The following is a 13,665-nucleotide window of genomic DNA, read 5'->3' as shown; positions in this document are numbered from 1 at the left end:
TTTTCATTTACATTTTTCACATAGTTAGATCGTTTGCAAATTCGCGATTACATAGATCCAACATTGCATTCTCTTTTTTATTGCAGATTCACCAAATTTTATAATAGACTATAACACAGAGTCGAATTATCTTCACCATATTATTTAATTTACAAAAGTCAAAGTTTGGAACATTATTTAACGAATACTTTTCAAACGTAATTCATACAAAATGTTAAATTCCTAAAATCATTGGACTTCATTCTTTCCAGAAGTTACGTTCATAGATCGTCATATCATCATACTTGATGTGTTGAGATGCAATATTCCAACATATGTGTGAAGATAATTTGTGCTTGGACCGTTCTTCAACAGTCACAAAACTACCGTAATTAACGTGAACAAAAAAGAAAATTCTTATCCAAAGTTATCGTATTATACCATGAAAAACTTATTGCAATACATCACAATTTTATACTTTTAATTGTCATTTCTTTTTCCTTTTTCAGCATTGAGTGGGCGTAAAGACTATGATTGTTTTCCAATCAGTATTGATACCATACCTAGCTACATAAATTCAAGTTAAATGTTACAGAATTCGGTGTATCAGAGTATGTCTATTTAATTATTACAGCAAACGGGATGAGACACATGTGTCTAGCCAATTAACCAAATATCGTAACTTGAAATAATAATTCCTAGTTGAGATGTGAAGTTTTTTCCAAATATTTTAAGTATGCAACATTATGGTGACTAGTGAGGATCATGTGAGCTTAGATTTATTTTTCTTAAATGGGAAATGGAGCTTTCTGCGCCTTCTTTTGAGCTCGTCATTATCAGCAGTGGAATTCGAATCGGTCGATAAAGTTTCATCATCAACTGACATGACAGTAGGAAGATCTTTTAGTGATTTTTTAACAGTATTTATACGGCTGGTCAATTTCTCAGCTGTATCTAATGAATTGTCAGAAAATGATGTTTTGGATAGGAATGATGAGGTAGTCGGTTCGCTGAGGACCATATTAGTATCCTGGCTGTAAGATCGCACCATGTGCGATGTACGGGTTTTCTCTTTGGGGAGGACTCTTCGGGGTTCTTCGTTTCCTTCCCCAACGATAAAATGTACAGCTTCCGGTGGTGTGTCCTTTCCCGTTTCACTGCCAGATGAGTCTGGAGGTATTGACGATTCCTTCCATGTTAAAGTCTCGAGCATACCTGTAGACATAATGCGACCTGCCACTATATCAAATCCTGTCCAAAAGCATCTTATTACAACTAACCAGATTTACTGAAATTGTATTAAATACGAGTGCCAGTGTTTTTCATTTCCTGAAAGTCGAGAGCTTTTGGATTTTAAGCAGCACTCGAATTTCTCAAAGTGAACAGTACAAAAGTTATTGAATGAAATACACCTGTATGCATGAAACAATATTGCACTCAAAATTTTTGTTATCAGTAAACATCATACTACAAATAGTTATTTCATGCTAGTAATTAATTGATGTCACTATATTGAGGTTGCTAATAATCACTCCACAGCAACCGATAAAATAAAATTTTTATGGCCAACACAACTAAATGGTAAACAAAATATACAGAAACTATGTAGAGGTAACCTTTTGCCAACAGCTTTAATATTATTTTTGCAACAATCACAAAATATTCGAGTGCTTCCAAATTCATTGATCTTTTTATCTGCCAAATTTTTTTATGTTTCTTAAATACCTAATTCTATTTCGAAGTAGAGTTGCGATTCCGAATGTATACGTGATCATTGTAGCATTGAACTCTATAAAATATTTCATGATTTCATCTTAAACCCATATAAACAAAACGTATGTTGATGAGAAGCATACAAAATACATATATGTGTATATCTAAGCACAAATATTTTTGGAAGCAAACTAATAGTTCGATTTATAGATTTTTGTTTTTCTCTATTTTTATTATAACTTTTTTCGGAAAAAAGCGACAGGTGTTTCAAAAAAGTTGAAATCTCGTTTTCGTAGACATTTGAGATTTTATTCATGATGATCTAAGCATTCGAGTGAGTACACAATTTTCATTGGATGTATGGTAATCATGTTCTCCGTACCAGTTGTCTAAGAATAGAAAGGAAAAGAATCAAATATGTATATTCGTTTATACAGCCATTCTACAAAATATATTAAAGACAATTGTTATTATCATAAAATTCTACAGAATATTAAAATTGTCATCCCAAAACTATCACAATCTAAATATTACAAATTATATTCTTGCACATAAATATGTATACATACATACATACAAAAGTTATTGGTGTGCAGTGACAAAAAATTCTGATCTCTCACAATATTGCCATGTATCAACTACAATTACTACAGTCGTCAATACACTGGTGCTTGGAACTGAAGTGAAAGCGTATTCAGAGTTTGAAAAGAATCTCATTGCCAATTATAATGCAAATTTGAATTGTACAGTACTTACATGCAAATTCTTTTTTACATTGCTTTGGCGTAATGCAATTTAATGAACGTAGGTTCGGTTATTTTTCCTCTTTTATTAGATTAAATATGTATAAGACCATTCGTTTAAGTAACGGGAAATTAAAATTTGGTGCAATTGTTACATATGTGGCGTAGAACTTTCATTGCTCACAATGAATGTCCGAGTTATTACTGTATCATAAAATAAATCGCAGTTGATTAAAAAGTGTGTAACGCGAAAAAAAATAACGCCAAATAATTATTTGATATCCAGTTCAACGATATCAACTTGAACACACGTCGTATGTACTGACCGTAGTAAACATTCCCTTATTTAAATATAAAAATAATCAAAAGAAATCTTTAATATAGTTCTATATATGCTCAATTTGTTTTTAAAATGAATTTAAAAACTGACTGTAGCCAGCTACAGACTGTTCATTCAACAACTAAAACCTTGAATATTAATCAAGGTATGACTTTATTGATGTCATCCTATCAAATACCACAAGCTTATTTGATAACCAGCCAAGTGTTATATGTGTAATGGCTACCAAATAACAGTACACTAGTATGTGGATATCAGTAATACCCATCACTTTTTACTAAACTTGAAAAGAGGTACAGATGCACAGTGGACCGGAAAATACTTGTTAATAATTGAAGTGGCCTAACGATAGTGTAAACTCAGCTCAGCTGTAATATTGAGTGAAATTTCATTCCTAAGTACTGTTAGGCAAAGTTTCAGAAGTAACTTTGAATGTCAAGAATGTCCAATTAAATTTGAGCACAATCGCTCTTCTGCCTTATATCCAGATTTCGTCAAGGAGGAAGAATGAGATAAATAAATTTAAACTACTTTGATCACAATTGCTGTTAGCACATCGTGTCATTATCAAATTATTACTGGCATGTTATTGCTTCAATTATAATTCTAGCACAGTGTAGAAATTCAAAACAACTTGAATGTATTCTAAACAGATCATTCCTGTAGAAGCAGAATTCAAAATTATAGCTAAATCCAACAATGCATAAATTGCAGATCTTAGGACAAAGTATCGCTTTCCTTCAATAGTGTACATTTAGGTAAAATATCATAAATACAGAAAAAAAAGATGGCGATCAAAATTTAGAATGAAATAAATATCCAAAATAAAAGAATATCGACAACATTAATTTTGCGTACATTTACCGATCAACATTAACATATGCACTAATGTGAGAAGTGCATTATTATTTTGATTAAAGTAAATTTTGTATACATAAATAAGATGATAGATACAGTGAGGATTTTTCGAAGCAGACCCCTCACGTTGACTTTAGAGGCAAACTTACAACACTTGATATGAGAAAAAGACTGACCTTCAGTAGCTAAATGCACGCGCTTTGAGAGGTACCCTCTGTATGTTTACCACTTCCATGTATACAAGTATACAGGATCGTGATAATACGTATTATTCGAAATATATTACTTAGAATTAACCATGCAACTTGTTTTAGATTTTGCATCGAATATCTAAGAGCAAGATCTCACGTTCCAAAAATTTTCACGTTAGGTTTCAAGAGTAATATAATCACATCCTAATTAACACAAATTATAGTGATTAAAAATTCAATGTAACATATTTTCTTGTCATTGAAAGAAATCAGCCACACACAAAAGTGTGAAAAAAAAGGGTGAGCTAATCGTATGTGAAATAAATTCATGTAGGCATCGGTGACTAAAGATATGTCCAAGACTGTTAGTCCCGGATTATTTTTCGTAATGGTTTGCTGGGCTCGAGCAGACACAGGGGTAATTCCAGTACTCTGCACTCACCGATCCGTCTTCTGGGATCCCAATGTAAAATCAAGTTGTCATAGTAGAATACTAAAATTTCCCCCCGAACCCTTCATCTCCGCTGACCTATTACGCCAAAATTTATGAGACTAGCAGTCTTCATATATCTTCAGTCAACATAGGCACTGACAATAAACAATGTCAGTTGGGTTGGATGTCCCTACATCAGTCGAGGTGATTCCGTCATTGTCGGAGGCGATTATTCACGAGCGTTCGGTATAGGTACCAAAATGTACCAATGTATACCAAACCAATAGTATATGTTAAGTAAACTATATGTTGGTACTCTTTGGTACCATATACTACATACCCGCCAAAAATCGCCTCAGGTGGCTTTAACTATTGTCAGCTCCTATACCATGCATTTGACTAATACCAGCCTTGGTAGATGTCCGTTTGCACAATGCACTAATATGCAAATAAAACGTGTGTCACTGAGATGACACTATTCAACTTTACCATATAACAATCACCGAAATAAAGATGATCTTTTTGGAAAAGCATTTCTATAAACTATAGCCATGGCAAAAATATTTTATCTGAAGCAACGTGTTGAAGAAGAGAAGCAATGGTTTTGTAAGTGAAGGCAGAGGTGTTGACATAGTGAGACGAGCATCAATCGGTCAATCTGAGTGCTCTTGGATGTCCAAATCCGGCTTACCTGCAGCACCTGATGTTGATGGTGAATATACAGAGCTTACATCATCGTCCAAGTCATCTTGACTACTCATGCGGCCTGAAACACATTGTCATTATAACATCGGCCCATCAATATTATGGTGATCAACATTGCTCAATTGCTCGAAAATATCAGAAAACATTAAGTTGACAATTTTTTTTCATGTAAGACACATGCACCAGCATTAAGCATAAAACATTTGACCACAGATACAGCTTTGTACATGGTGCAGTGAGAAGTAATGACACAATTTTTATGTTTCAAATTCTGAATATGCAACGCAATGGTTGTAAGAATGCATAAATCCATACCTCTGAATCCAATACCTCGTCCGTTTGGTGCTCCTCTGTACAGAATATTTTCAAGGTAAGGTAAACCACTGTTATTGATTATGTTAAAACCACAGAGGAGTTCAATTTGCTTCCAACGGTGAACTCGCTCCTGTAACTCAATGGTAACTTCGTTCAACGATGTCCTTGCATCTACAATACTTTTGTCCACTTCATCGATAGATTTGCCATGAGTAGAAACAAATGCACCGACCAGACTGGACCTCTTCTTTCTCAACTTTTCACACTGTTTTGTAAGAAATTTATTAACGGTATTGTGAATTTTTTATAGAATAGAAATGACAGAACATTAAATGCACAATTTTTTTTATTATAGAATCAATACGTACTGCCTCACGTGCTTGCTGCAATTGTTTTTCTGCAGCTAGTTTCTTTTTGGTGTATGCTTTGTTCTCTATTTCATGGGTCAATTGCAACCAGTGCTGAAGACCAACAGGTGGAGACCAACAGCGATCTTCCAGTTCACCAACTGTACGCTGTAACTCCATTTTCAGCATCTGGGAATGGAAGGATATTCAATCTGACAAATCTTTTGAATTCCATAAAGAACTATCATATCAACGCAATCGTAATTATGAAGTTTATGCCATTGTATATATGATCAGGTCCACCGAACACACATAAATGATGTGCTCACACAAAAACGCAGATATCCTATACAGTTTGTAAGTAAGAATATTACTGATATGATTACCTCAATTTCTGATTTCAGTTGTGTAACCTCAAGATCTGAATAAGATGTGTTGAGACCCATAGTCTCGTCTTGTAAACGTTTTTCTAGATTTTGTTTCTCTGTTGCAGTACTTTCCTGCTCTAATCTTGCTCTCTCAAGTTCTTTCTGAAATTCGATTTTCAATACAGATATTAGTATTGATGGTAAGGATTGCGAGTGAAATTAACTCAAAGACTTGTAAATATCAAGAGTACACTGCAATTTTACCTGAAGATCTTCTAAAGCAACTTCGGCCTTTTGCAAACTCTCCATATCCTTCATCATTCTAAAAAGATGCTTTTGAGAGCTTTTTTTTTGTTGGTAGGCATACCAACATCCAATCAGTGCCCCAAATAACAGTGTAATGAGAATCAGATCTTTAAGACTGTGACCAGTATCTATTTGTGCATATAAAATAATTATTATATGTTCAACACTTTTATTTTTCATCTATCATTATGTGAAAAACGATATTATAGTTACCTTTTGGAGGTCCAAATAGAACGACATCCATAGCTTTTAAAGCGATTTTTTGCTTATGAATGGGATCTTTGATTCCAAGAACATTGCTAAGGTAGTGCATGTTGTTGACAGCTAGCCTGAAAAAATGCAGTTTGATAATTGTGTGACGAGAATTTCCAGTAAATGTAAGATAAGCATTAACTACCTCGGCAAAGTGGCACCAGTAACGCGATGCTGAATAAACGTTGGTACGTATTGGGGAAGGTCAACGTTTGATGTCAGCCATTCTGAAGTTTGTTCTATGGTCCAGTTGTGTACCTTTATCAAATTTTTTTCAAATTAAGCGGAGGATCCACTTGAAATATTTTTTTCCATCTCGTATAAGAATTTGATTTGCTTTTTCCTCAAAATTCAAATATTTAAACTTGAGTTTAACTTATTGCAAGCTGCGAAATTCATAAAAATACGAAATTGGAAGTAAGAATTGTTAAGGCATGCTTGTGCTCATGGTATTCCAAATCAACATGTAAAACCATTTAAACTATTTAGCTACATATTGTACCTCAGAACGTAGCCAGGCCTCCCACAATTCTCTAACACTAATGTGCATGTCGTCATTATGATGAAACGCGCGTTGTCTTCTTTCATATCCAGCTTCGTACTGCAGTTCTTCTCTCAAAAACTGTCAATAACATAGAAACATTTGAGACTCTTTGTTTTTGCCCGAGCTCAAGTCTTCTGCAAGCAGGCATCATCGATGAGCTTTTGGCAGTGTCATGAAAACAATACTTACATCATCTGATTCGGAAAGATCTACATTCCCATTGGCGTCGTCATCCAACTGGCTGTGAAGCGACTTTATTGCTTCGAGGCCTAACCGGTCGTGAGACGCCATTGTCAAACAAGCTAAGTCATCGTTACAAGTCTCTGTACCTGCGAAGTATTGAAATGATGGTGACAAATGTATACGATTAGCTTGTAGTAAAAAAAAATACATATTTGGGATTAAGTAAAAAATAGTTTGTTCCATATGGTTCTACAGGTACATTCTAAGCAGATGTGCAGACAAACAGCATTAATGGCTTACTTTGCAAACTGAATGGGACACACCTATATCATTTTACGCGTAAAGCTAAATTTGGAAACAACTGGTAAGTAGAGTACTTTTGAAATTTCTAATGACTGAGAGCTGATAGGAAATTTGAGATTGGTAAATAAAAAGTATAAACGTTAATGGTGCCTAATGCTGATTACTGTGCTACTACTCGCTGCAGTCCTGCACATCTGGAAGTGTATTTGAAAGATGTTTCAATATTATAATTATGGTTTACCTCGCATGTGGTGGAAATTATTTTTAATATAATAGTGCTAGTTGTGATAAGACTTGCACATGGTTTCTATAGAAACTGAAGTTGGCTTATTTTTATAAAACGTTTGCAATGTTACGATTATCCTTTCCATACTTACAAATTCTCTTTTTGTAGGTGGCATTGGGAAGCACGAAAAGGATATTAGTCAGATTTCAATCAGTTTGCGGCATAAGTGGATAAAAGTTTTCAATTATCCAAACAAAACGTACACAATTTCCTGAACTCTGTCTATAGATAGAATTGCCGCCAGTAGCAAGGATATTATAACAGGATTATTGTTTTGAGCAAAACGTTTCTTTTTGACCATTCCAAGTTCAATGGACATTTATAAGACATACCAGATCCATACAATTTCACAATAAATTCAATTCAGGTATGCATGTAAACTGTGGTTAATCTATCTGCTCAACCGAGTAGGATATATCTCTGTTAGATCTGTCAACAATTTTACTAATAAAAAGTTGAAGCTAGACAATCTGTATGTCTGGCGAGTATGCACCAATGCCGTGAATTTGTATAGTAGTTAGAGAGAACTTACTGGATTCGTGTGCGACAGCCTGGGCCAATCCATCAGTGAGGCTAGAGGTAAATGCTGTTATTTTAGGTCCAGACGCCCCGGTCGAACCGGGTTGGTAATTATTGCCGGAGTCTAACGCACCCCCAGTAGCAACACCGTGGCCAAAACACCAGCAAAACACGTAACACGAAAATAATCCAATTACTTCGGCATTTACGACTGCTCGCATTTTAGGTTAGATCCAGTTCAACTCTGCCAGCGTTCGCCACTGTCTTTTTTCCTAATCGTGTCGGAAATAAGAATCTGGCACTCGATACACCGCTCGTATTTGGTATGACAGTTAATTGGTAGCCGTCAGCGTTCAAGGTTACAATAATGAAACCGGGGGCTAAATTTTTGAGCAAATGAATTTTACTGATTTAGACTGTCGCCTATACAGCCAGTTTACGTATATAATAATATCACAACTGAACAACGTGCCAATATTTTCCACGCCATTAAAATTATTTTAAACAACTTTAGGATTATTTCAAATTATTTAAATATCGCATGAATTAAGTACACTTGGTTCACTGAAAAAAAAGAATGTCTCTTTGCTGATTGCTCCGAGAAGTAGGACGGAATAAGATTGACTTCCACACTACAAAACTGCATAGATTTTAGGGATTTTTAGCTAGTATTAAATTCTACCACCCGTAGCGTTTAGTGACAATAAACATTATGTCGTATCCGTAGACTGAAAAACCCAATGACGATTACCGCTGGACAAATTTCCGTTACCACACACCGCGGGTAAGTGGGCCCCTTGGAGTAATCAGTTTTCAGTAGACGTATGTCGACAGGTCCTATGAAAACAGACGTATTTTAACGAGCCGAATAGAACGGACGTATCTCATAAGTTGCTGCAGTAAGTGTATACACAACTTGTAGGATATTTGAGAAACTCTTATGACTTTATGCCCGCAAAACATGAATTTTTTCCCGTACTTTACTCCTACTATAGCGAAAACTAGAATTCCATTGGTTTTGATGCGTAGCAAGCACGTGCTGTCGCATCCTTGCGTCAGTATGCATTTTCATGAGCGAATTTTGCTGCCTATAGCGTCTCACTACTGTAGCAATTTGCTGGTTGTGAAGATCCAGCCAAAGACGGTAGAAATGGTACGTTTCTGCATTTATCATTCCATGCAATAATCGGATTATTGGAGCGTTGTCCGTTGTTGACAGCATGTCTATGGTTGACAGGTACAGAAACCGGAAATTATCCCTTAACCAACTCGATGGCGCAAATATTGATGTAAAGTTAAGCGCTTTATGTAGTTATTTAATACCTTGACGCCGTGCCTTGACGTCAGCAGTCAAGGTTATAAGATCGTGCGATATCATAAATGGTCACAATCGTCACGATTCGCGAAGCATTGTGTCGTGTATGGAGCACATACACATGTCTGCACGAATTTTTTTTTTCGTATTCGCTACCCCATTAAAATGACATTGAATATATATGCATACGCATCATCGTGCATACATATCCCTTCGTTTAGATATTTTGTACGATAAAGGTTTATTACAAATGCAAAATTGAGTAACGATACGGGTGTAGTAGTTTAGCAGGCGTAATCATATAATAGGGATTGAAAAAGTGGGGAATGAAGTAATCATGTAAATCTTTTTCACATTTTTGTATTAAAATGCCTCAACAGTACCGAAAATTCTTCTCTTTTGTATAGGTCAACACAGATTTTGAATTTCAAATCATTTCCTGTCTACATACATATAAACGTAACAATAGTTTAAAAAAATATTGAAGCAATTAATAATTAGAGGAACGTCGAATATACTAGAGGAGAGAAACCACAATATCATTATACTTCAGATGTCATAAACACGTTAGATGTATACGTATTTCTAATTGCGTCAAATTTACTCATCAATCATCATCAACGTCGGATTTAGAGGGGTTTTTACACATAATTTTTTCACTGGTAAGTTGAAGTTTCTAGGCTTGATCTGGAATTGGAGAGATTGATATGATTAGCGGATAGTTTATGTAAATGGATTAGAGACCAAAGCACATCACACTCTGTAAGCCTTCAAAGCATAGTGCAGAAGTCATAGCTGATAAAACGTTGTTCACTAGATTTTGCAAGATCATATACACTATGAATTCTGCATTTTGATTAAGACTTCGGAATATTTATGCGTTTCGGTCCAAGTCGGAGCTGAGGTACAATCTAAGGATAGTGGTCAATCGCATGGTTAATGGGATGGCTTATAATAAAGTTGTATAGGTACTATGATTAGTTATTTCACATATTCTATAGTCCTACTGCTGTTTGCACTCATTGGGATTGGCTCCCTGGGCCAGTTTCGCACCTGGTGGGGCGTTAACATGACCATCCTCTTCATCTTCGTCCACCTCGTCATCGTCATCCTCTTCTTCAGGCTCTTCTTCGTAATCGTCTTCCTCGTCCTCCAGTCCTTCGCCTGAGAATGTCGAAAGATTTGTTCATAATATTTTTCAAACTGTCTTTTGCTCACTTTGTTTATCTACACGTTGAAATTTCGTTGAATCATGAATGCATACCTGTGTAATATAGCACTGCTCTGGGTACAATGCGCTCTCTTATGTAGTGACCAATTTCGAAATCGCTCGTCAAAAGGGCCTGAGTTTCGTCGTCAATTTCAGCTTCTGAATCTTCGGGTACTGTGACAAAAAAAAAAGTGATTTTCAATTGCAAGTTTTACCTTAGCTTAGTTTTAAGATGGCAGCATTACTTACCAATTGGTGGACTAAAGAAATTGAAGAAGGAATCATTCTGTACGGTCTTTGTGACCGTGCGCACTGATCCACGGGATTTGTGTTTCTGATTTTTCTTGATTGTTTTCACAGTAACGTTCTTTCCTTTCTTCCAATCGATTACACAGCCCTGTCAAATTACACAAATTAGATTTCAGAGTAGTTTGTAGTCAAGGTAAAATAGGTAATACATTGCCCATGTACACGCCGAATAGCAAAGGTAAATACTTCACATTTAAATTCAACAATTTCTTACCTTGCATTTGTAGATTTCAGGTCCTTCGAAACTGAAAGGATCACTCAATTCAGGGGCACATTTCATTGTATATTCCTTAGTGAGGACAGAGTTTGAGAAGTACTCGTTTGGTTCAAAGTGGAATTCCAGAACAAAGCCCTTAAAAAAAAACACAAAAATTTGTGAACATTAAGGTCGTCACTTTCATGCCAAGGCTTGGATTTCAGTTAGTTGGTAATCATTACATATTCATTTGTTGCTCACCATTGGGTTTGATTCTAGGAAAATCACTTTGACATCATAGAGATGCTTAAGAATGGGCTCATCGTGTTCCTGGACCATTTCTGCCAGCATTCCCACGTTCTTAAATATTGTGAGCCAAAATTCTGGAATACCCTTGACATTCTCATCTTTAACCCTAAGGACAAACGAAGAAATATATACAAGACATTTTTCATGCGATATAGAAACATCATGATTTCTTAATAGCAATGTCTCAGTAAAAAACAGGCATGGGTGGAGAACTAAAGATTTACTGTACTTTCTTAAAATGTGCAAATTTAATACAATCAATATCGCCGGTGTTATTAACTTTACTTCCAAGTATGGATCAAATTGTCACCCCTGCGTATTCTGTACTCCATAAAGGCAGAATGTATTAATCACACAGTTAGTAGTTCAGAGGTCATGAAAGATAAGTGGATCACGAGAGTGCATATTCTCTGACGATTCGAAACTATTTTTCAAGGACATGTTGTATATGTTTGTTAATGTATCATGTTGTGCTGCTACCAGAAACCAATTGAAAATATTACAAGCACCAAAATTTTGCTTTAGATTAAATTCTGATTGCATAAATGGTTGAGTTGATTTGATACGTTACATAAGCTATAATAATTAGTAAATCAGAAGCCTTGAAATCAAAGAAACATACTCGTCTTTTTTCTCTGTAAGGTCTTCAATCTTCACCTTAGTCTTCAATTCGTTAGTAAGGCCTTGTTCTTCTTCGTCACTTTCCCACTCACACTCCTCTTCAGTTGGTTCATAGATGCCAGATACAATTTCTCCTCTCTTTTCGTACAAAGGTACATACATTTTGTGGTATTTGCATTCAAGAGCATGAACTTCTTCATAAAACTTCGCCTCAATATTTGTAGCTACCAATTGTATTTTTTTTAAAGCTTTAATTCTACGTTTAACTGGAGCTGGAAGTGCCTGTTAGAAAAAGAAGATCGTCAGACACGTTTATATTTTTAAACAATTAGACGAGAACTGTTCACACGATACGTTATTGCTACTGATATATTGAGCTGGGAAACATGATGAAAAAGTGATTTGAATCAAATTTTTTTCACGTCATATATTTAAATTACTCGAATTATTAACTATCCCTGCATTGTTAAAAACATTTTTTTTAGCTTTTTCATCAAACCGGGATCCTTTGGTATAAGAGAACTACAAGCGAACCAAGTACCTCCAACATTTGTGCATGAATACGATCTTGTAAAGCTGCCAAAAGATCGGGCCTGCGAAGGATTTGGGAGTTGATACCCGTTGGCTGGTTCTCATCTTCATCCTCAACGAATTCCAAGTCACTGGCGTCTCCAGCTCGTTCCGGATCGGTGCTCATATTTCTGGTCTAAAATAATTGCGAATAATAAAGTAAAAAAAAACTGTTCATCTTTCCCTCCCAACATGTCTGACGTTTGAATAGCCATGTAGAGAGAACAAAAGGTTGCCCGCGTGCGAACACGTTTAATTTGTTAAATATGAAACGCCTAGAAGATCAGAATGGGGACTGATTTTCGGACCTCGAACTACGTGGATACTTTTACATGGTAAAATACTGTCGATAAGCATCTCGTACGAAAATATTTGAGATTATATTGTCAAAATTTGAAGTAAGGTTTTATGCGCCGCGACCGAAGCAGCGTGCACATGGAGCAAATTACAGATGCTAGATTAGCTGGATAAATCAATGATATTTCATACGTTAATTAACGAGCGTCGTGACGCGTGAAAAGTGGAGTACATAGCGGGTAATAAACGGAGATTGAATTAACGATATATATCAAAAATTCATACCCTTGGTTGAGGTTGAGGATCTAAAAAGACGAAGCGACGAACGAAGGAATGAACAGCGAACCGGTCTGAGTACCACCGTACAAAAAATAATCGAGTCTCGTCTCGACTCTGGACTGACGCGAACGTAACCACGAGACTCAGTGTTACCAACAGTCCAAGAGGTGCGAG

General features: G+C 35.8%; 2 protein-coding genes across 6 annotated transcripts; both read right to left on the bottom strand.

Moving 5' to 3' along the window:
* Positions 1-92: 92 nt before the first annotated feature.
* LOC124412615 (stromal interaction molecule homolog) lies at positions 93-8,991 on the bottom strand. Of its 4 annotated transcripts, XM_046892633.1 has the most exons (12): positions 8,399-8,565; positions 7,958-7,964; positions 7,284-7,423; positions 7,053-7,172; positions 6,696-6,808; positions 6,512-6,627; positions 6,257-6,426; positions 6,011-6,154; positions 5,646-5,813; positions 5,278-5,542; positions 4,949-5,023; positions 93-1,212 (listed from the first exon to the last, which is right to left on the bottom strand). In XM_046892633.1, exons 1-12 carry the CDS (start codon positions 8,429-8,431, stop codon positions 743-745), a joined length of 1,821 nt encoding a protein of 606 aa, XP_046748589.1. In that variant the 5' UTR covers positions 8,432-8,565; the 3' UTR covers positions 93-742. The 4 variants fall into 4 exon arrangements, with proteins under 4 accessions (XP_046748589.1, XP_046748587.1, XP_046748586.1 ...); XM_046892631.1 differs by lacking the exon at positions 7,958-7,964 and having other exon boundaries at positions 6,011-6,159; positions 6,262-6,426; positions 8,399-8,991; XM_046892630.1 differs by lacking the exon at positions 7,958-7,964 and having other exon boundaries at positions 8,399-8,989.
* A 1,053-nt stretch (positions 8,992-10,044) lies between these two features.
* Positions 10,045-13,585, bottom strand: LOC124412648 (nucleosome assembly protein 1-like 1). Of its 2 annotated transcripts, XM_046892700.1 has the most exons (9): positions 13,498-13,585; positions 12,887-13,046; positions 12,347-12,627; positions 11,677-11,830; positions 11,434-11,571; positions 11,160-11,307; positions 10,965-11,084; positions 10,754-10,864; positions 10,045-10,387 (listed from the first exon to the last, which is right to left on the bottom strand). In XM_046892700.1, exons 2-9 carry the CDS (start codon positions 13,040-13,042, stop codon positions 10,377-10,379), a joined length of 1,119 nt encoding a protein of 372 aa, XP_046748656.1. In that variant the 5' UTR covers positions 13,043-13,046; positions 13,498-13,585; the 3' UTR covers positions 10,045-10,376. The 2 variants fall into 2 exon arrangements, with proteins under 2 accessions (XP_046748656.1, XP_046748655.1); XM_046892699.1 differs by having other exon boundaries at positions 10,045-10,864.
* Positions 13,586-13,665: the final 80 nt, after the last annotated feature.

This window comes from Diprion similis, chromosome 11 (assembly GCF_021155765.1).
Source record: "Diprion similis isolate iyDipSimi1 chromosome 11, iyDipSimi1.1, whole genome shotgun sequence".
In the NCBI taxonomy this organism is placed as follows: Eukaryota; Metazoa; Arthropoda; class Insecta; order Hymenoptera; family Diprionidae; genus Diprion; species Diprion similis.
The sequence above is the reverse complement of the archived record's forward strand: the minus strand, read 5'-3'. Positions and strand labels throughout refer to the sequence as shown.